The sequence below is a fragment of the Thermobia domestica genome, chromosome 7, assembly GCF_964235325.1.
Source record: "Thermobia domestica chromosome 7, izTheDome1.hap1.1, whole genome shotgun sequence".
NCBI lineage: Eukaryota > Metazoa > Arthropoda > Insecta > Zygentoma > Lepismatidae > Thermobia > Thermobia domestica.
The window spans coordinates 170,273,549-170,298,060 of record NC_137460.1 but is presented as its reverse complement, the minus strand read 5'-3'; the positions used below and the strand labels follow the sequence as shown (position 1 = coordinate 170,298,060).

Sequence of the window (24,512 nt, the reverse complement as noted above, 5' to 3'; positions counted from 1 at the left end):
TTATTATTATTATTATTATTATTATTATTATTATTATTATTATTATTATTATTATTATTATTATTATTATTATTATTATTATTTAAAATACGAAGTTTCAAATCAGGCGATGCAATGTTTACGTAAACTAAATGATAATTTATTTGATAATATTTACTAGTCAATTATACATTTTTGAGGTTTTGCTTTGAGAAATTAAGTGCATACAACATTGAATAGTAAGAGTATTACAATAAAAATATACTATTAAAAATATTGATTAAGTAATTGGAGTTAAACATGCTTTCCAGTAGGAAATATATATAGAGAGAGGAATTACTTTAAAGTGTGATGCAAACGAGTATTCGAGTTTTAATCCGAATAGAAATCGATAGCTTACACAAGAATATTTACTTCATTAGTTGTATAAATCTTTATGCTTATCGTATTATAATTCTATTCAAAATTATGATTTTTCCATTTCAAAACGTAGAACGAGAAATAAATATAATATTCTATTTGTTAAGGAAACCTTTCAAACAATGATAATTTCAGGTCATGACCCGTCGGAGAATTTGAGACCCTGTCGACATAAATTTCCCCTTCGTGGCCATAAGTTATTTTCGATCATACTCATAGTAGACTAATAATGTTTTATCAGTTTTTTCTCATTCATATCTTGACCATTACCGGGGAGAATCTTCTGAAATCGTCAATGCTTATAATTAGTTTTTAATTACAAATCAAATGATAATAATGACATATTGAACATACTTAATATTTTGTTCTCAGCTGTGGGTTTTAGATTAGCAATTCATATAATGTTCGCTTCTAATCGAATTTGAGAGAAAAGTAGTTTCCAAAGATTTATTCAAAGAAATGTTCTCAGTCCTCTGATGAAAATAGGAACACACTTTTCAGAAAAAAAAAACGAATATTTTCTACAGGGTTTGAACACAGAAACTTCTGATTGATAGACTAGTGACACAAACCACTCGACCAGTTCGTATGTCTTCAATGACCTCTTTTGACTTTTGTGTAAAGTGGTTTCCTGCTCCACACTTTTTTTTTGTTGTTGTTTGTTTATGTCGATACAACTATAAGTTTGTGGTGAATATTTGGACGTTACAGGTCTTGCAATGCATAAAAGGGTTTTTCGTATAAATTACATTCAATTTTACGTCCTAATAACTTATATACAACAGGTTGAATCTGTGAAATGATTAGGGTTGGAGTGATCGTAAATATTTTCATAGTTAGGAGCCTGGATATGCAAACCCGCTTAGCGTGGGGATTTACTTATGTGAAATTTGGTACATAATTTTCTTGATAATATTACTGAACTGATTTTACATTCACTTTACATTTTCTTTTCTATATTTTGTGTCCTGAAAAGCCAAACAACTCGCAAGAATTGTGAACAGAAATATCTGGGTAGAGCCAAACAGCCTTTTGTAGATTAAATTATACTCTTTGATTATATTAATAAATAATTATATATGTCATTTATACTTTTATTGTAAATTTTGTAGTATAATGAAAAATTGTATTTGTATGGATTGCCCTTTAGTGAACTAAAATTGTATTTTTTTGATTTGTTCGGAATATTATAACGGATGGAGTAATTCACTGAGACGATGAGAGACAAGCCTAATTCAAGTGTGAGTGGAAGTTACTTTTCACAATACAGAAATAAGTTGAATTGTAGGGCGCAAACATCCCAGTGCAAATATATAGCCGGCGCATTTCCCCCTCTTTTTGGGGTAGGACGCAAACATCCCAGAGCAAATATATTGCGGGCGCATTTTTCCCTATTTTTGTGGTAGGGCGCAAATTTCCCGGGCGCAAAATTCTCGCATTCAAGGAAAATATAATGTCCGTGAAGTTGACAAGCCACTTATGTCAGACCCCAATTTCGACTTTAAACGTCGCTAGTGCTACGTTAGTGTTCGATAGTGACGCAAATTGTTAGTACTCCACAGATAAAGTGTGCTTTTTAAATCATGGATATAGGTCTTCTAACTGCATGCCAACACGCCCACTTCTAAGAATCATCTTAAAAATAAGGTTAACCATTAGAGTAAGTAAGTGCTCATTAGTGCCATTAATATTAACGTTAATACCTCCATCGTACGGCCCTTGGAGTAATAATATGACTTTAACAACTTTATACATCAGGCTCACCTTATTAAAATTAGCCAAATGAACATGATAACACCACGCGAACATAATGCGCAATGTGGATGTCCCCTGACGTGCCCAAGTTAGTTACTTTTTTTTTTTTTGCAACTATTGTTTATCTGTTATTTATTGCTAGTCTGCAGAGTAGTCCTTACATTAATATGCCATTGTCCTTGATAATCATTGCGTACAGTATTTACAAGCAGTTTGTTATCACTGTTAGAAGATATCAAAAAACAACAGATAAAATCTACCACTTAACGGTTCATATTTTTCTTTTACAGTACATCAACGATTGATGATAATAATAATAATAATAATAATAATAATAATAATAATAATAATAATAATAATAATAATAATAATAATAATAATAATAAGACTATTCCAGCATAAAAGTTATCAATTGCATCACACTGGCAACAAGCGACGCATATTTTAACTTCATAAAAATTCGTTTCTCACGGTTTTCTGGAGAACTACATATGATAACATCTTCATTATGTCAAGTTGTTTATCTCAGTGTGATATATGTCTTACCTCTGGACAATATCATAGTAAAACAAAAATTAAATATTAGGAGTACATCGTACTTTTGGACTACATCTCATTAACCATGGGAAGATTGAGTAGTGTATACTTTAGGATGTAAGTTTCAGCTTAACTTGCATCATACATTCTTAGGATTACAAAAAGGAAATTTGTTCGTTTGCATTTGAACAAAATTCTTAGGATTACAAAAAGAAAAAAATATTTTTTCCGAATTCCGGAATTTTTCCGAATTACGGAATTTCCCCGATTTTACTTTCCGGATTCCGGAAAGTAAAAATTCCGGAATTGGCCATCCCTAATTGAGATTGAAAGTTGTTTATTTATTGTATTCCTTAAACTTCAGCTCCCGGCACGAATAAGCAATCCAAAGAATTACTTGCAGACCCGAGTAAGCAGTAGAAGTATGAAACAATAACGTTAGAGGCTTATGCTAGTGATGGTATAAAGCAGTGATCCGCAACCGGGTTATATGCCGGTTAGGCTAAAGGAGACGGTGAGTATGAGAAATGAATGAAGAAAGTGGGAGGAAACGGGATAACCCCAAGAAAACCCACGAGCACGGTGTTTGTCCACCACAAAGTCCACACGGCGCGAGCTGGGATCGAACCAGGGACCGCAAGCACCGGAGGTGAAGCTCTACCACTGAGCCACCGCGCCCCCATTTAGTAATTTAGTAATTTATGTTGTGCCGCGAGGAGCAAAAGGTTGCGGATCACTGGTGAAAATAACTCGCAACAACTAATCAGTTTTAATGTCAAGGAACGAAAGGAAAACAAACAAGATTGAAAATTGCTTGAAACAAAATAGATTGAAGAACTAATAATAATATATGTGGATTTTACATCTTTGGGTATACATTGTCGCTGGATAAAGGTTTGTTGAACGTTACAGCTTTCGACCCGGGTGCTCAACGGTTTGAGTACATCGGGCCAGTTGTGGAGCTGGGCATCAATTTAGGGGAAAAAATGAAAATACAGCGGCGTTAGGAAGCTTCAGATTTTACAAATGTGTTAACTTTTTTTCACTAAAATTAGATACCAAAAAAATAAGTTTTCTAGTCGGAAATACACAGTAATAAGTAGTTGTAATATAAATTCAAAATTTTATTGCTTTTCCATTTATATGGAAATTTTGAGAATATCCTTGTGGCCCGTGCACTAGGATTTGGGCATGTCTGGCTTATCATTAAATTAAATGTCTCTGTTGTATTAAGCGTAGTTCGGGACATGTATAAGGGATCAACGAATTTAAGAAAGGCTATCAACCTCGTGCCTATATATTAAAGAAAGCTGACGGAACAGTTCTCACGGACACAGATAGCATCTTAAATAGATGGAAAGATTTCTTTGACGAATTGCTTAACACGCAGCCAAAAACTAATGTGCATGGAGAAAGGGAAATACACACCGCAGAACCATATATCCCAGAACCTAGCCGAATAGAAGTAGAAATCGCTATAAAGAAATTAAAGAAACACAATCTCCGGGTGTAGAGGAAATTCCGTCTGAGCTATTTTTAGCTGGAGGCGAAAAGTTGTGGAACAAGATACACAAACTCATTCTCCTTAACTGGAACAAGGAAAAATTGCCACGAGAATGGAAAGAATCAATCATTGTTCCAATTCACAAGAAAGGCGACAAACCCGACTGTAACAATTATCGAGGCATTTCTCTTCTGTCAACATCCTATAAAATCCTCTCAAACATTCTATTAGCAAGATTGACCCCATACGCAGATTAAATTATTGGAGATTATCAGTGCAGATTTAGACGAAATCGATCAACTATCGACCAAATATTTATCATTCGCCAAATTCTCGAAAAAAAGTGGGAATACAATACCCCGGCACATCAACTCTTTATTGATTTTAGAAAGGCTGACGACTGGGTTAGGAGAGAAACATTGCACAACATTCTTACAGAATTTGGAATACCAAAGAAGCTAATTAGATTAATTAAGATATGTTTAAATGAATCCCAAAGTAAAGTACGGATAGGAAAATTTTTGTACACGAGCTTTCACGTCGAGAATGGCCTGAAACAAGGAGATGTGTTGTCGCCCTTATTATTCAACTTTGTCCTGAAATACGCTATAAGGAAAATCAAAGATAGCAACCAGGGCCTAGAGTTGAATGGGATTCAACAGGTTATGGCGTATGCTGATGATGTAAATTTAATAGGGGATGATAGGAGAACAATAGAAAGAAATGCAGAGGTCTTATTAAACCCTTGTAGGGACATGGGTTGGAAGTAAATGTAGAGAAAACTACATGGAAGAAGGAAAAATACGTGGAAGTTCGTCGGAATCGTAATACGGCAAATTATGGATGCGTTAAAATATCAAATAATACTTTTGATAAAGTGGATACTTTCAAATACCTGGGATCAATATTAACAGGCGAAAACCATATTCACGAAGAAATTAAATGTCGACTAAAAGCAGAGAATTCGTGTTATTATTCAGTACAATATATCCTGTCGTCGCGAATTCTATCGAGGAATTTGAAGCTTAAAATATATAAAACGATAATCATGCCTGTTGTTCTGTATGGTTGTGAAACATGGTCGCTGCTCGGAAGAAAGAACATAGATTGAAAGTATTTGAGAACAAAATCCTAAGACGAATATTCCAAGAGAAACGCGAATGGGGAATGGCGGAAACTTCATAACGAGGAAGTACATAATTTATACGGTTTACCCAACATTCTTACGGTCATCAAGTATAGGAGGCTCAGGTGGGCAGGTCATGTAGCCAGGATGGAAGAAAATAGGAACGTTTTCAAAATCTTAACTGGAAGACCAACCGGAAAACGACCATTAGGAAGACCTAGGCGCAGATGGGAGGACAATATTAAGATGGATCTCTCAGAGATTGGAATACAAAGTAGAAACTGGATGCAGTTAGCTAAGGATAGAAGTCAGTGGAGAGCTTTTATGAACGCGGCATTGAACCTCCGGGTTCCATAGGCCATAGAGTTAGTTAGTTATATGTATTTCCGTAATCACGAACTCGTCTTTAGAAAAGATGTCCTCGATTGGGTAAATAAAAATCTGGTAACCCTACCACTAGATATTTTTTTTCCGCATGAAATGAAAACAAGTTGTTTAATATATTCAATCTAGGAGCTTACATATCGATTGAAAGAGAAATGTAGAGTCATATCAATATAGTTAACAGCAGACGGAACGTTCAGTCGCCAAGTAACGAGATAAGACAAATAAGAAATAAACTTTACTAGCAAATTTCAGCGTGAGAAATTGTCTACGAATAAAAAGATGTTTGTCATATATTGTAGTATTTCACGATTTTTTTTTTTTTATTTGCAATGATTTGACGATGAATTTCACGTAAATTGGTTTTCCTTATCATGTGAACGCCTAAAGAAATTCTTTCACACAGAAGGAAGCAATGGTCCCAAAATGTTGCCATGTTATACTTCCGAAGGCTTCGAACCAAGGAAAGTCACATGACACACACTGCTAATAGAAAGAAGATAAGATGTTAACATATTTTTATCTTTTTCTCTCTATAAATGTCCACAATACGTGAATAAAATTACAAATAAAACGGAGATTTTATTTTGTCAGAAGTGTGGGAAAGAACTAAAGTTATTGTTTATTACCACACTTCGGTGGGAAATTTAAAAATTGCCTATCGCCCCCAAACTTTGCAAGAATTTAAATTAATGAATTTTGGTACAACTTGTTTTGTTATCTTTCAATGAAAGTATAAGAGTTTGCTTTCCCATGGGACGGTTCTCTATCGGGAATTTACCTTGAAGAGTTTCTTACCAGAACATTATGTGAAATTTGCGCCAGACTGGATCACACGACGTCTTGAAAACACCCTGTTCTCACGTTTAGGGAATATATATGAATTGGAAGAAAAAGTTTAACTCAATCGTGCAGCTAATTTTGACCAATTATAAAGAGCAGGCTCTTGGTTAGAGTTGAAAGAACAGTAGTTCTAATAGTGTATACTCGCTTTGACATGTATAGTTGCGTCCGCGGCAAAGTGTCGACTAGTCGTTGATTTGTTCTCGACAAAAACACGAATTTTCAATGCTGAAGATTTAATTTGGTTACTGGCATAGTCGTAATGGGTCGATCTGAAGTGTGGAAATATTTTTAAAAAACACATAATGGTGCCCAATGTAAATATTGTGGAAGAGTGATGAGAAGCGGAAGTAGTACAGGAGGTTTGTGGCATCATGTAAATAGCAAACACCCAACAATCCCGACAGCTCGTGGAGAGCAAGAGGAAAGTAATAATACCGATGAACCTGGACCAACTGCAATCCCAGGACCATCATCTACCAATCTACAAGAAAATCAACAAGAAGACAGTTTGAGGTAAGAATTTCATTTTCTAGTAGGCCTTAGTATACTCATGTCCAAAATGATTGTCGTGAAAGAATATAATTTGATAATGATTTTGCAGGGTACTTTTAATACTGATACTATGTGTATAATCGAGAATTGTAGATATGTGGTAAATTTCATAGGAAAAGAATTATAAAAACGAAAATTAGAATGAGAAAACAAAATGTTATAACGATAACCCTTTTTTGGTTTCGTTTTTAGTACTGATTCTAATATTACATTATCTTATCGAGCCACAATGAATAAACTAAATTGACATAATATACAAATGTCGTTTATTCTTATATTCTTTTTATATAATAATCTTCGCGATCCTTTTAGAAAATAGTATGGATTGAGTATAGCCCGCTCCCCCCAGTGATTTTTAACGAATCATAGTGATTCTAACGATTCATATTAGTTCATAATGAATCGGAATCGCATGTTATAAAGATTTAAGATGTAAATCTTGTGGTAAGGTAGATTTAGTATAATTAGTAGTAGTAGTAGTAGTAGTAGTAGTAGTAGTAGTAGTAGTAGTAGTAGTAGTAGCAGTAGTAGTAGTGGTAGTTAGTACCAATAATAGTAGTAGTAGTGGTAGTTAGTACCAATAATAGTAGTAGTAGTGGTAGTTAGTACCAATAATAGTAGTAGTAGTAGTAGGAACGGGTTAGAAGCCCCGCAGGGGTTGGTTGGGTTCTGTTCTCGATATAAGTAGTAGTAGTAGTAATAGTAATAGTAGTAATAGTAATAGTAGTAGCAGTAGTAGTAGTAGTAGTGACTCTTCCAGTTCCGGTGACAAAGAACTGGGGGAGCGGGCTATACACAAGCCAGTAGTATTTATCATGTCTTACCTTGCTTATGTTTTTTTTTTTATAGTAACCTATAAATACAACGTCATGGTGATTTATTTTTTTAAAAAATAAACAACAAAACATACATTGATTTACAATAAGATAGCTTTCTCTCCTTTTTTCTTCTTTCTAACCTAGCTGGCCAGTGCATATTTACAGAAAGATCACACATTTTGCTCAAAAATAATACAATTAAGAATAGAATACAATATATCGTTGTAATGTTGCTGAATGGACACGAAAGTTTTATTTTCGCTTTATTGTTCTTATTTACTGCTCTTTTGACATAAAATTCTCCACATACCAGTCTTTGCCGATTATACACACACTAACATTATAAGAAATATCGGGCAAATTCGTTATCAAATTATATTCCTACAACATATTTATAGACATGCGACAATAATTTTGGACATGAGTGTACATAATTACGAACAAAATTAACATCCTATTGAATACAAGACACTCCTTACTTTTGTTAGAATAAATTTTAAGAAATAAAGATGTAAGTGAATATTTGCTTTGTCTCGTTGTAATTCTGAGAATATACAAAGTACGTACTGAGTAAAAAAATAAACAAATAAATATAACCCTTCCTTTACCAAAGCAAAGCAAAACACATATATTAATAATAAGTTGTATTAAAGTTATGGTAATTAGTGTTTTATATGTGAATTTTCTTGAGGGGGTAAAAGACCAACTGAGTCCTTAACGAATACTTTTTTCGTGAATCATATATAAATCCTTCAAATTCTGATTTGTAAATTATTATTATTATTATTATTATTATTATTATTATTATTATTATTATTATTATTATTATTATTATTATTATTATTATTATTTTGACATTCAAACGATATTTTTAGAATTTTTAGTAGGATTATTTACACCGGTTTTAATGAGATTTCATCTCTTTTTTGATCTCACCATTTTTGGATCCTACATGATGTCGAATCTACGGATCGTTATAGCTAAACCTAGAATTTCTAGGATGGTGAGTGGAATATTATTCCCAGACTGGGAAAACAGTAATTAAGTTAGTGCTAGGGAAGAGAAACCAGGAAAGGAGAAATTTACCTGGGTTTCCCATATAACTAAATCATTGCCTTTAATGTGTGAGACAACATATCCAAAATATAATACAAGTTATTAGTGAACATGTTTTGCTCTGCTTCAGTCAGAAAGTTTTATTTTATGCAGTTCATATGTGCTGTAGTTACTTACGTGGTTTATTTAGTACTGTAATTTAACTGTTATTCTTCTATATAATAGTATCTTTATTAACCTGCTTTCTATTCTTCTTTATGAAAATACTGTATTACAATATACTATCAAATTTTAGAATAGAAATTAGCAAATATAGGGGTTCTTATTTTTGAATATGAGGTATACGACCGTATGTGCTCGCGTTTAGTCGAGAAACTTAGTCGAGTAGGGTCAGAATCACTCGCTCTAAGTATCATGGGTTCCAATCACACTTCGGGCATGTTTGTTTTCAACTGTCCTCATTTTACTTGTGTGTGTTGTGTTGTAAAAGTTCCGATATAATCCATGAAAAGCATTCAATTGGTTAAAATTGGAACTTTAATGTGATAAGGGTGGTTTCCTTTGAAAAACAAGAATGGTTGTCGTGCATACCTATGGTATGTTCAATCTCTGGTGCCAAGTTCAATTCCTGGCGAGGCCTAACTTTCGATATTGACTCATCATTGTGAAAGAAAATGGTTAGCTAGTTAAATAAAAAGCTAGAGGATTCTCGTCAAGAAAGCCGGTGTTAAGGACGTTCGTTGTTTTCGAGCTGTCCACGCATGGTCCTGGCTAAGGAAAGTTCGCCGTAGGCTCAAACTTTCACAGGTTGTCGAACCAGAAGTTAAGTTTAGATTTTCTATTTATTTATTTATTTTTTTTTTTTTTTACTACCTTGGCTTGTAAAGTAATGTTCGTAATAGAAATCACTCATGAATAATGCGTTTATTGAGATTTCTTTCTCACAGTTAAAAGAAATAATTGACCTCTAAATATAAAGTACTCTATGAATACGATATGTATTATGTTATATAAAAGTAATAAACCGAAGACTTGAAAGTGCATATTACACACTAGTAGATTTGTTCATTTTCAAATACAAGGTAATTATTCTAAATGAAAAAAACTATGATCCAGTCAGTCCTATATGATGATATTTTTCACTGTTTGAGAACTTGAAAGAAAAACATCACAATTTCAAAGTATTACCGTGGTTATGAGTTACTGAAGTACGAGAAATTCTGATATGACTCTATAATAGTAAAATTATCCATTTTTGTTGTGCCCGACTCCCAGTTATGTGTACTGGTTTCCCCTTTGACGTGTGGTTTTAGTGTAATTCCAAAACCTCAGTTGTATCTGAAAAATTAATAAGAATACGTTTTATCTCTTGGAATGAAGAGAGCTTCGTACCGTCATTGTTGCATAAAGTTATAGTGCATAGCAACAAATTCTATCTAGTTGCAGCACATTAAATTCTAAATTGTCGTGTAGTTTGTAAAAATAGGAATAATAATGAATTATAACATTAAGTATTCTTAGATTTTGAATAACTTCGGTAGACATATCGAGGGCACAGTGGCTCAGTGGTAGAGTGCTTACCTCTGGTGCTTGGGGTCAATGCTCGGGGTTGTCTCACCCGTTTCCTCCCTCTTTCTCATTCTATCAATTCTTCGATCATCATTCACTTGCTTTAATCATCGTCTCCCATAGCCTAAAGAGTATAATCGTGGGACGTTACACTCAAAGATTTCATTTATTTTTTTCATTTTTTTACACATGTCATTCTTTTTCACTACATAATTATACTTACCGTATGCTACTTTCCTGACTGTGTACCCTTTCTACATGTTATGCACGTATTTTGTATTATACAACAGAAAATCGTAAATGCTGTTTGGTAAAATATATAGATGGTTGGTTGGGAACATCTATATCGGTGGTGAAAAACTAGTTAACTATATAGCTGAAGGAGTTCAATGGTTCATCGCCACAGAAACAAAGAATTACATTAGATTCCATACAATACGAACTATTAAAACTTAGTGCCCAAGCGTCTGTTTCCACAGCCTTACTCACTAGAAGACTGGCCACGCCACGACTTTATTTATGTGATCAACATAATATCTCTTTTTTTTATTAGTATGAAATTCAGTAATAAATAGATTCTGTAAAGTTCCGTTTTGCGTTATTCCTATATTCACTTGTATTTTCGTCTTTTTAGTACTCAATATTTTCCCAGAAGTTTTTCCTGAAACTCTTTAGTATTTGTTCTATGTTCGTCAATAACAAACTTTTCATATAATACTATAAGTAGATAGGGCTTTCATAAATTTTAAATTATAATCAATGAAATGAAATGAAATCTTTGAGTTTTACGTCCCACGGTTACGCCAGTTAGGCTAAAGGAGACGGTGATGATGAAAAATGAATGAAATGGTGGAATGAAGAAAGTGAGAGAAAACGGGAGAACCCTGAGGAAACCCACACACATGGTGTTTGTCCACCATAAATTTCACTTGACGTATATAAAACTAAGTTCTAGAGCGACTGTATATTCATATGCGACGTATAGAAATATAACATGCCACACATCAGCAGGTCACAAATACAAAATTTCAAATTAATAGTTTTGGTATTCACATCCAGATCATGGAGTGCTTTACCTTCAGTATTAAGAGAAATTAAATAATTTAATATATTCAAAAAAGAGCTGAAAGCGTATTAAGTACATATACGTACAGGAGTTAAGCTCAAGCACATTTGATACCTTATGCATTGCGTAGTTTAAACTACCGCATCACAGAATTAGATATCTCATTGTCTGTATTTTATGTGTGCGTTCTTTTGTTTTATACGTTGAACCTATAAGATTATTTTCAATTCAGTTCAATTCAATAAAATGAGTACCATCTGCAGCAGATAGAATAGGCAATTCCTTAAAGAAAAAAGTGGTAGGAAGCAGTGTTGGGTAAGTTACTTGTAAAAATGTAACGCGTTACAAGTTACTTTACTTTCTCTTAAAATGTAACCCGTTAGTAACGCGTTACTTGCCCCAAAAAAGTAACTGTCACTTTACCTCGAAAGTAACGCGTTACTTTTAGGTCCGAAATTTTAAAAATGTGAAAAAAATTATGACTTCAATTTTCCGTGCTAATATTACTACCGCTATTATTATTATTATTATTATTATTATTATTATTATTATTATTATTATTATTATTATTATTATTGCACGTCCTGAATCGCTTTATGTAAATGCAAGGACAAATTTTTACTTGATATATGAACATTTTCATATAATATTTGATAAAATGCCATACTGCGTTACTCGTAGGGATGGACACGAGCAAGTTTACTTTGAAACTCGATTCGACAAGAAACAAACATCTTTGAGCTCGACCCGAGAACTCGTCTCGAAAAATTTCCCCCAACTCGACTCGAATTAGGGTCGAGTTTCGAGTCGAGTCAAGCCAAATCCGGTGTGTAGTTTCGAGTACTCTCTTCAAGTATATTACATTGACAATATAAGTATTATCAGTGACACTACTACTACTACTACTACTACAACTTATTATTATTATTATTATTATTATTATTATTATTATTATTATTATTATTATTATTATTATTATTATTATTATAACAACACTACATATAAAAATAAAAGATAGGCGTTTTGTATTTGAATACTAAAAAACTAGTTGATTGCCAACATCGGTAGTGTGAAGTCTAAGAGTCAAGGACATTGATCACGAGCTTCTAAATTCGGGTTGAGGGTCTAGGTTGAGTATTCGGGCTCGAGCCAAACACTGTTAAAAGTTATAGGGCACTGGCCAAATATCTTCAAAACTGCTTGTCCCGGGTTTAGAATTGTCAACGACTGGAGCAGCTCGGCTCACAGCTCATTCACTATCGACCCGAACCGAGAAGTGAGCCGAGCCAACAGCTCACCCAACCGACTCAGCTAGAGCCCTCGGCTCAGTTGAGCCGAACAGAGAAGATGGCTCATCCCTACCAAGCTAGCTCGAGCCGATGGTTCACCCCAAGTTAGCCGGCTCGAGCCATCTTCTCAGTTGAGCCGAGCCGAGCTGAGCTTGTTATAAAAAAATCTCTTGTGGTCTCGCTATCGAGACGAGACGAGATGCGAGCAGTGTCCCCTCTCGTTAGCAACACTAAAAGTATTCCATATTACTGTTTAGCTTTCATTTCTCATGGCTTTCGTTTTCCAGTGTAATCAGGCCATGATTTCAAGATGAGTTAAAACGAACGAGCCATTTATCAAACTCGACTGGACTCGAAACTCGACGCGAAAAGTTGAATTGGCTCGGAACTCGACACGAGGATATTACCTTTGACTTGACTCGAAACTCGACTTGAATTCGGGTCGAGTCGAGTTTTAGCTTGACTCGTGCTCATCCCTCCGCGTTAGAAAAAATGGTTGCTTATTATTATTCTGCTAAACTAATTATATAATAATAACAATGTTGTTATGTAAAATTAAAAATACAGAATATAGAGAAACATTACACTGCAACTAATAAAATGAGAACACATGAACTGGGAGTGAATCAAAATTTGCGAGTAACTCTAAAATCGATACATGCTTTTTAAAGCTAGTTTCAAACTCTATAATCAACGGGACTCAGGATAAGCAAACTGAACTGAAAGAACTCCAATTTACATACCATCAGCAAACTATTTTCTAGTAATAACGTAGGCCTGCTCATTAGAACACAGTTTATTCATATTAACCCCTTACTGTAAATCGTTAATTATGGCACCCTAGTTGCTGATAAATACTGTCCGCCGGGGCACTTCAGACACTTTACTTTTAAATTCTGTCCACCATCATCCTCAGCTTTTAAGTAAAAAGTACTCTTTCAAATGTTCGAACGGTAAAATATTTTCGTTCTCCATCTTTATAAAAACAACACCAATCAAAATAAAATAAACTACCGGTATCATTGCACTCCTTGTTCACTCACTGGGTGTATTGATTTGGAGCTGTCAAAATCTACGACAAAATCTTCCAGGTGCTTGCCATCAATTCACGTGATTTCCCTAAAGCTGTCCTCATCTTCAAAACACAGCAAGTGGCACTATGAACTTATCTCTTTCTTTGTGTGTCTGTGACTGTAGATCACTGACATACGTAGTTCATGCTCGATAGTTTTATTCTGATAAATTCACTTACAGGAAAGAAATATTTGTTTCCGAAAAAACATACGGTACATATTTTGTAGATACTCATCCGAAATGTAACGCGAAAAAAGTAACGCAAACTAGGTACGTTACTAAAAAATTTGTAACGCGTTAGCGTTACAGTTACTTTGGAAAAAATGTAACGCGTTACTAGGAAACGTTACTTAAAAAGTAACGCGTTACTTGCGTTACGTTACTTCCCAAGACTGGTAAGAATTTCTATCTCATAAATTGCATATTTGCTTTCTGTTGGTGTTTGTGTATGAGATGCAGAAGATTTCTCACAGTGTCGTCAACACATTTCTTGAAAAGAGTACCGTGAGATTGGTTGATCACATTCTTTACAACCTAATTGAAAACGTTGGTATGGAAATGGATAGTACTGTGTAGCTAAAATAATGCCTTCAAGTGTATTATTATTATTATATTATTATTATTATTATTATTATTTTGCTTAAATGCTTCTCCTAGCTGATAGTGGAGTACCCTTTTTAGCAAGTGAATACCTTATCTCCGTTATTATCTTGTATAGAATATCCTATTAAGAAAATTAGAAGTAACAACAAAAGACTATCATTAAATGCTCACAATAGTTACTTAAATATACGGACGATATAGACTTAGTAGGGGATACAAAATAAATACTACAGTGTTAGCAAATAGGAATGAAATTAACAAAAAAGTAAATAGTAAATTAATAGCAGGTAGAGGCGTAGCGTGATCGAAGGTTTTTTTTTGGAGGGATGGGATAACCATATACGTATATACGAATGAAAAATTTTTAGGTATTAGAAATAATCTTGAAATCACTATACACACAACATTGCGATAATATTTAGATTAAGAGATATGTGCTTCTGCCAAGACATAAAATTTGCATTTATTTAGGGAACATACTTTTTTGCATTAATAGCTTCTACCTATTTACTCAGTCCTGGGTAGTCCTACTTATTATAATTTAATACGTTTGAAATACGTTCAGCATATTACTGTAAGACCATTCATTTTAATTACGAAAAGTAACTGTGATGTTATTTGATTTTTTTAAAAAAATCATTCTTTTGAGATAGTATATAGCAATCTTTTATTTGTTGTGGTTTCCTCCTTCCAGACTGTTTCGGCTCTCTAAGGGCATTCAATCTCAATTAAACAACAATCAAATATTTAAATTTACCATCAAATATATGGGTTGTCATATTTTCAAATGAAAACTACTAGACTTATCAGGGTAGATAAATATTTATTCAGATAATAAAGTAAATCGTAGTAATTCGACGAAATTCTTTAAGGCCAAAAAAAAAAAAAAAGATTCGGAACTCTTTCACTTCAGAGCCCTGTCCCTTAAGTTAGATGATCATCACTCAGACTACAGACTCCTATAACTTTACTTAGTTAGACTCCACCGATCCGTCATTCCCTCACAGTTTCATCTGAGGCCTACCTCTATCAGGAAAGCCTGACTACAACTTTCCGTCTTTAAACGTAAGAGATCTGTTTGTCAATGGACATCACTTAGCTCAACGACAGATTCTCTTTCTCTAAAGAGAAAACCATCACTTAGGTTTCTCTGGCGGTAAAAAAAAAAAATCTAAAGAAAAAACTTTAAAATGTTTTCTGCTTCCGAGGTTAAAAAAAATTATAACCTACTTCTCCTAACTAGAAGATAATGGGAATCACTTATCCCAATAAGCTATCATTTAAGCTTATAACCTGGCTAGCTAAATGTCATCAAAACTTGGTCATCACTCAGACTGAAGGAAGTCACTTATTCCTTGCTCTGACCATCACTTAGGCCAGTCCCTACTTATTTCATTAAAATATCAGAAAATTCTAATGCCATCACTCAGGCTCCAAAGAAATAATTTATTCTCTGTCATCGGCCATCATTCAGACTGTTCCCTACAAGATAGGAAAGTTAAAAAAAAAAAAAAAAAAAAAAACCGAGGCAGGACCTTAATAACGCAGGTCGGCTCTAACAGCCATAGTCATCCAGCAGTATATCCCTATGCGGCAAGAGACTTCCTTTTATATGGTCGATGACTCTTCCCCTTTTTAGTTTACTTAATTTTATTTTCGCTTAAAAATCTGCAAAAAAAATCTTTTGAAAAACGAGCAACCGTCACAAGCCTCTGGAAAATTCCATCGATCACTATAAGAAAACCTATATAGAAAAAACTTGAATATTGAGTTCGTTAAATAAAGCTGAAAAGAAATCCAAGCTAGAGTACACAGCTTAAGCAGATATACACATATAAATAAGCAATAACAAAGATGAAATTATAAATATATATAACACATAATACGTGTATATGTAATTAAATATATGTCTGGCCAGACTTACCTTTATCAATAACAACATTATATACACTTGTACACTAATTCTTTATTCACAAAAAATTAAACACAGTAAGGGCAAATCCTCGTCCTTACATATTTTAGGTGTTTTATAAATATTTATTTATTTTAATTCTGAAATGCTGATCAAGATTTTTAAAGCAAAGGTCAAATGTGAAATATACTTACTACAAAAGTCTTGCTACAAAAGTTTTATTGGGTTTCCAGTATTTAAAAAATGTTATTTCAATAAAGGGAAGAATTACAGATAACATTTTAGATGCTTTAGAGTTAAAGAAAGAAATATTAATCATTTTATTACGCTGCGTCTATGATTCTGTGCCTTGAATTTTGTCCGTTTTGGCAGAATTTTCCTTGGGCTTTGTCCTCTTGGATTCTCTTCTGCATTCCTAAATCTGTTTAGTGTTTCTAACAGTTTATGTATGAAAAATAACTCTATCTTTAAGTTTCATCATATATTTTGGCTGTTATTCTACTTGTTCTTCTCGGAAAAATGATTAGGATACAATTCTGTTATTAGCTGTGTTATTTGCACTTACTTTATTAATGATGAATGTGATTTAAAAAAAAAATACCTGCAGGGAAATTGAAAACTGATTGTTATTAGAAAGCCTTTTGATATTATAACTGAAACGAACACAAAACAAACTTACTTCAGTCTAACATCAAGTCATTCTACAACAAAAATTCATTCGGATTTAAAGAAATTTATTTTCTGCGTGATAAGTACTATACACATCCTATACATACATACACTAACTACATACTATAGCTTACATCCTCAAGATATGTTTGGTCATATGTTAAACAAACAATGCAAGAGGATACATAAGACGGCCCTTAAGAAAGAGTCTTAGTCTTCTACATCATAACTCCTTTTCCGGCATCACCTTGTCAGCTGATTTGTATTCTGTATATAGCAGCAATACAAAATATCAATATCACATGTTGAAATACTTCTATGTTTTTGTAAAGTTGCAATCAAATCAAAAGGTCTAATAATCGAGGAAGAAAGGGATTTATAAGATTTTGTTTCAGTTCGGCACTTTTGAAGGTGAATGGTTGCTGGGTTCACTCTTTTTCTTTTTCCAGATAGATGTGGAACTATTATGACAATGTTGAGGGAAGAACAACTAATATTGTCATGGGGTGACACTCTAAATTAAACAGAAAACTGACAAAAGAAATCCAAATATTTTTACATTTGTGCAACTTTTACAAGAACAAAGAGAAAATAAAGCTACTATGTTAATGTTGGAAGTAGGAAACAAGGAATTAAAGCTTAAATATAGGCGAGTTGAACAGAAAATCACAACACTGAGAAGAAGTCTGGAATTATGTGTAAGATTTGGTGGCTTACGTATATGCAGTTGCATACTGTTCACATTTAGAACAGTGATGATTCTAAATTGTATTGGCTATATTGGTGATATGTGATATTTAGTATTCCTAGTATATGCATTGACAATATAAGTAGCTGGCGTATGACATATTGCATGTAATATAGAATCAGGTATAGAAGACAAATCACCTCATCAGGTTATGCCGAAAAAGGAGTTGTCATGTAGAAGGCCAAGGCTTCTTTTCTTAAAGGGCCGTCTTATGCATCCTCTTGCATTGTTTGTTTAACATGTGGTGAAACATGTTTTGAAAATGTGTACTGTGACACCTTTTAAGTACTGCAGGCCTTAGCATGCTGGAGATAAACTACTGGAAATCCGAATAAATTTTGTTTTAAAATGACTTGATATTAAACCGAGGTAAGTCTGGTTCGTGTTCCTTTCAGTTGCAATGTCAAACGGCTTTCTTGCAACTGAGTTAATCAACTCAAAAAAGATGTGATGTAGAAGACAAACGCTCTTTTTTAAGGATCGTCTTATGCATTCTCTTGCATGGTTTGTTTAGTATATGGCCAAACATGTCTTGAGGGTGTGAATTGTGACACCTTTTTACGTACTGCGAGACTTTTAAAGTGCTGAAGATGAACTGCTGGAAAACTGAATAAAATTTTGTTGTGGAATGGCTTGATATTAGACCGAAGTTTGTTTTACGTTCGTTTCAGTTACAATGTCAAACGACTTTCTTGCAACTGACAAAGGAAGTTCGGGAAAAAGCACTTGCCTGCAGAGAAATTAATCATACCACATGAAAGACCAATTCATGCTGATTACAACAAGGTAATCAAATGCATGTACGGTTGAGAACTTTTCAAGAGATTCAATGTTAAACGCAGGATTGCACCTCCTAGCAACATACCGTAATTATACAGTTTTGATGGTTTAAACTTACTACTGCTTGATCACTGTGGTCCATTCACAGACAAATTGTCCATTGTAAGTAGAATGACGGATGGCAAAGACGTAATGATTGAGAATGTACCAAAGAACTGCACATGATTTGTACAACCATTTGATGTGTTTGGATTCCGATCAATTAAAGATTATGGCAGGAGATTTGTACATAGTATGAAACTTCTTCATCCAGACGTTATGATGTACCAACGAAACAATCAAACGAAGTTCGTATCCATGGTAATGAATTAGTTCCGATCACCGCGATACATTGGATTGTTTCAGTTTGCGTTCCACAAGGCATGTTACCGAACAATCACTTGTCGTATCACCTATCGAATTTGTTTTTTGCTTTGATTGTGCGAACTGCTCCCTTGACGGATGCAACGCAATTGCACATATAAAGTGTTCATGATGCAAGGCAGTATTTTGCCCGTGTCATTTCTTTACAGAACAGAAGAGCAGCAGTGATCAATTTTCAACTCTAACCTATGATTATTATGAACATATAATGACTAATTTTAAGTAACAAACACGTTAGTTATTGCAAAACAGTTTCTTCTGTTACCTCCGATAGATTTCAATTCGTATGTTAATATTCGTTGCTAATAATGTTGTACTTAACGCGTTTAAATGCGCATAGACTCATTTTTTATATGAATTTCCAAGTCCAGTCTCTCGAACAGTTCTCAACCGTACAGGAATTTTATTAACTTGTAGTAGTCAGAATGGATTGGTCCTTCAAGTAGTATGCTTAGTTTCTCTGCAGCCGAGTGCTTTCTCCAGAACTTTCCTTGTGAGTCAATCAATTTTCCATTACCCTGCTGGTATATATATATGTTAAAAAATCACATGTATCTTTAGATGTGAATATTAAAAGTAGATGTGAATAACACTGCTAATAACAGAACTATATCCTAGTCATTTTTCCGAGAGGAACAAGTAGAATAACATCTAAAATTTACGATGAAACTTGAAGAAATAGTTATACTTCATACAGAATCTGTTGGAATTACTGAAGAAAAATCCTTCCCTGCACAAAATTCTCCGTCTCAAAAGATTAGGCAGAACGGGAATTGCTATTCCGTATAAAGATAAGATTTTTAAAAATATTTTCAATAATGTGCTGGAGGGCGTTTAGGCAGAACGGGAGATATCATTTTTCCCTTACCTCAGAATGAAAAGCAAAGTCCTGTATGTAGGTTTTGTGACAAATTAAAGCACTAGTACCAAGTTTTATTTTGCTTAAAATGCCTATTTCAACGTTAGTTTCTATTTTAGCTTATTTTGCGACTTACATTGTGGATTGTGGATAGACCGGGAGTTGAACCCTGGGACTTTGTCTTTCCATGTCAGTTCTCAGTTTGTAAAGCACTTACACGAAAAGCCAAGACTAGGATACTCGGTTGTCGTAATTTTTCAAGACTTCATTTCTTTTTTCTTTGTGTCACAGATATTGCTACTTCAAATATTTGATAGTTCGGCAAATGAATGGTGTATCCATATCGGTAAGATAGGTTTATAAGGCAACGCTGGATAGCATGCAGAAAAATCGGGAGAAAGCCGTGAACAGTAACAGGGAAAGCCATAAATTCAGGTTCAATTTGCGGTCAGTTCAAATTTTTTCCTAGCTTTTACACTATTAAGTTTTTAAATAAAGAAATATTATTAAAAAACCCTAAAATAAAAATTCTAGTGCAAAAATAATTAAACGTTCAACGCTTTTTAATCCTTTAACTATTCAAATTGCAAGAGGAAGACTTAGATCTAATACAAAATAATATAATGCACAAATCAAAATTGTGGTTAGGGGTTGTTTTGACCGCGGCATCTGTTCAAGTGCAATACATTTACTATGAGGATAATGGAATTAGATCTCAGAGTGTCTAAGGAAGCTGTTTTACAGTATTGAAAACAGTTCTATATATATTTCTTATACTGCTTTGTTAAGGCTTTTAGTTCTCTAATTAGATGACTTACTTAGATGAAATCGAAATTTTCATGTTTCCAACGCTGTATCTTTTTTATTTTCATTATCAAAGTTTTGTAGTGTTTCTCATATTTGTTTTATTTATTTATTCAACAATCACCAGATACAGCTCAGAGGTCATTTTATACTGGATATCTAATAACAATGGAAATGATTTGGGAAGGTATCGGCCAGGGCCTGTTTAGTAGGTACCATCCCGGCATTTACCTGGTAGGACTGAGGAAAACCCTGGAAAACTCAAGTCAGGATGATCGAGAGCTGGAACCGAACCCACGACCTCGCGAATGCGAAGCCAATGTCTACCACTTGAACTAGTATTTGTTTAAAGAATACGTGTATAAATCAATTGTATCAGTTTTATAATATGTTGCTTTTTTTAAAAAAAAATGTTCTTAACATTAGTATATAATTTAATTCGTTTTAGTGATAACAGTAATACATTACTGTTATTATTATTACTTTTAGGAAGTTTCTGGCGTCCCCAAGTCCTGCTTCAGGCCCTCGGGAAGAATCTGATGTATGTGAGACAAGCATTGAAACAACAGCACCATCTGGATCTGAGAACAAACATAAACGTCGTCAGCTTCCTAAATCCGAGAAGCAAACCAAAATTCAAAGTTACTTGAATCGACCCTGTTCAACCCAGAGAAGCCAACAATTGGATTCCTTAATTACTAAAATGATCGTTATGGACTTGCTACCTTTATCTCACGTAGAGGGTCAAGGTTTCAAAGAGCTTATGCTTTACGTAGAACCAAAATATAAAATACCGTCCAGGCAAACAATCATTCGTCGACTTGAAGAACTTTATGATTTTGTTCGTGAACAAGTTTTTCAAAAACTTTCAGAATCAGATTTCGTATCTTTAACTACAGATTCGTGGACATCAAGAACAACAGAATCTTACATAACAGTGACGTCCCACATACTGACAAAGGACTTGCAATTAAAAACATATGTGTTAGAATCTATTGTGATAGAAGAAAGACATACATCCCAAAATCTTACTAATCACATTGAGAGTCTTTTAGATAAGTGGGCTATATCCGATAAGGTTATTGGCATTGTGCACGACAATGCCCCTAACATAGTAAACGCTTGTGAACAACTTCCATATAAAAGTGTTAATTGTTTTGCTCATACTCTACAACTTGCAGTAAACAAAGGTCTTTCGTTACCCTCTGTGACATTATTATTAAATGAAGCAACTGATATTGTGAAGCATTTCAAGCACAGCACTGTTGCATCCCGTGAGCTAAGAAAACGACAAACAACATTAAATTTACCTTTACATAAACTTATTCAGCACGTAAAATCAAGGTGGAACAGTGCATATGATATGCTAGAAAGGTTGCTTGAACAGAAACGGGCTGTTGTTGATATTCTAGCAGACAGGTCTGTTACGAAAGTTCAGGACTCGAAAAAATTAGCATTAACTGAGGAAAGTTGGATAGGTATCGAAGAGCTGGTAACGTGCCTCAAGCCTCTGAAAATAGCTACAGAAGTGTTGTCAGGACAAGAATATGTGTCCATATCGAGCGTCTTTCCCATTGTGTATGGACTGCTAAGTGTTCACTTAGTTCCAGATGGCGCAGATAGTGATGCAATCAAGTGTATAAAACAAACAATCGCCCAAGATCTTCGTCAACGTGTAGGTTTCGATAGAATGACTTTGGAGAACTCTACATTCATTATAGCATCATTATTAGATCCTCGTTATAAAACATTGCCATTTATAACAGACGAGAAGAGTCGTGAGGACATACACAATATGGTGAGGAACATGTTGCAGGAGACAGAGCGTATAGAAGAATGTGCAGGAGATGAATTCGTTGAAACAGGACTTCATTTCTTATAAGGATCTGCATACAAAGAAAGAACAACAGCAGCAGTTGATGAACTGACATGGTATTTAGCTGATCCTGCTCTGCGAATTTCAGAAAATCCACTCAAATGGTGGTCTGCAAATTGCCATAGGTTGCCACGCCTTTATCACATTGCTAGAAAATACTTGCTTATTCCAGCAACTTCGGTACCTTCAGAAAGAGTATTTTCAACAGCAGGACAGGTAATTAGTGCTTCAAGAAATAGGCTGACACCAGATCACTCAAACATAATAATTTTTTTGAATAAGAACATGGAAAAGTAGCATATAAAAATGTAGCATCTCTCTATATCTCTCTGAAGATCCAAGGTTCAGTATACTTTTATGATGCGAAGTAGCGTTTGATACGTCAATATATATATATATATATATATATATATATATATATATATATATATATATATAAAGGATGGTTCAAAACAACACCGAATATGTTTGGGAGGAATTCCTGACACCAAGATAAGACAAAAAGTATAGACCAACCTGGGTGCAGAAATGCTTTCTTCCGGAGTTATAGGCTGCCGAAAACATGAAAAAATGAACTTTAAAGATCCATAGCTTCAATACTATGGGACCTATCGTAGTCGAGGCAAGACTTCACTGAGGAACTAATATATGTGCTATTCAAAAATACATATTTCAGAATCTTGTGGTACTCACGCAACATTTTTTATAAAGGGAGTTTGACTACGGGCATATAATTTGAAGTGCTCACCAACTACCTCCCAAAAATTGCTGCGTGAGTACCGCAGGATTCTGAAACATGAATATTTGAATAGCGCATATACTAGTTCCTAAGTGAAGTCTTGACCAGACTACGGTAGGTTCCATAGTGTTGGGGCTATGGACGTTTAAAGTTCTTTATTTTGTTTTCGTCAACCTATAACTCCGAAAGAAAGCATTTGTCCACCCAGGTTGGTCTTTACTTTTTGTCTTATCTTGGTGTCAAGAATTACCTCCCAAACGTTGTCGGTGTTGTTTTGAAACACCCTATATATATATATTCTTATTCGTTGTTGCCGTCATTTTTGTACTTTAAATATTAGAATTATGTTTGATTTTTATGGTAAAAGTTACTGATTTGTTTGTACACATTACAATTGTTTAAATCTAGGAGATAGTTAAGGTTAAAGTGTCTATATCCCCAGGTATAAATGTAGTATAACTCTTTTCGTCTATGTTGTATATTTGCAAGGGTGTGATTAGGAATAGCAATCTCCTTTATTACATAATGTGAAGTAGCCTATTATAATAAAATTTATACAGTAAAGTATTCGTCGTCACTACATTTAATCAGAGTTGAAATTTCAAATTTTGTGGAAAGAAGGTTGACAAGGTTAAAACATTTAAAAATCAAACACTTGTTTTTTAAAAGATACATTTATGGAGTTGATTAAGTTAAAATTCTACTATTATGTTTATTATAAGTAAGTAATAAAAGTTGTGTATTTCTATAACATTCACTAAAAATATGTAATTTTTCTTACAAATTTTAATAATAACAATTTCATTTACAAAATATTTTTAATGTACTTTTATAAGATTTTTTTTTTAAAACCAAGGCTTATTTAAGCAAAGCAAATTTAGTAACAGTATGATCAGTGGCGGATCTAGCCCGGGGCCGGGAGGAGGCTTGCCCCCAAGTTTTCTGAGTGACAAAAAAGAATTAAGCTATTATTTATATGGTTTGAAAGTTTATAATAAAATCATGGTATACGTATTATAGTCTGAGAACTGGTAGCCCCCTCCAGTTTATACCTTCTGGATCCGCCACTGAGTATGATTCTGTTAGAATCGATTATACATTACTTATATACATTCAATTTATAA

General features: G+C 34.0%; 1 protein-coding gene across 1 annotated transcript; it reads left to right on the top strand.

Moving 5' to 3' along the window:
* Positions 1-3,709: 3,709 nt before the first annotated feature.
* LOC145689414 (E3 SUMO-protein ligase ZBED1-like) lies at positions 3,710-22,655 on the top strand. Its single transcript, XM_081763569.1, has 2 exons — positions 3,710-7,064; positions 21,263-22,655. Exons 1-2 carry the CDS (start codon positions 6,886-6,888, stop codon positions 22,653-22,655), a joined length of 1,572 nt encoding a protein of 523 aa, XP_081619695.1. The 5' UTR covers positions 3,710-6,885.
* Positions 22,656-24,512: the final 1,857 nt, after the last annotated feature.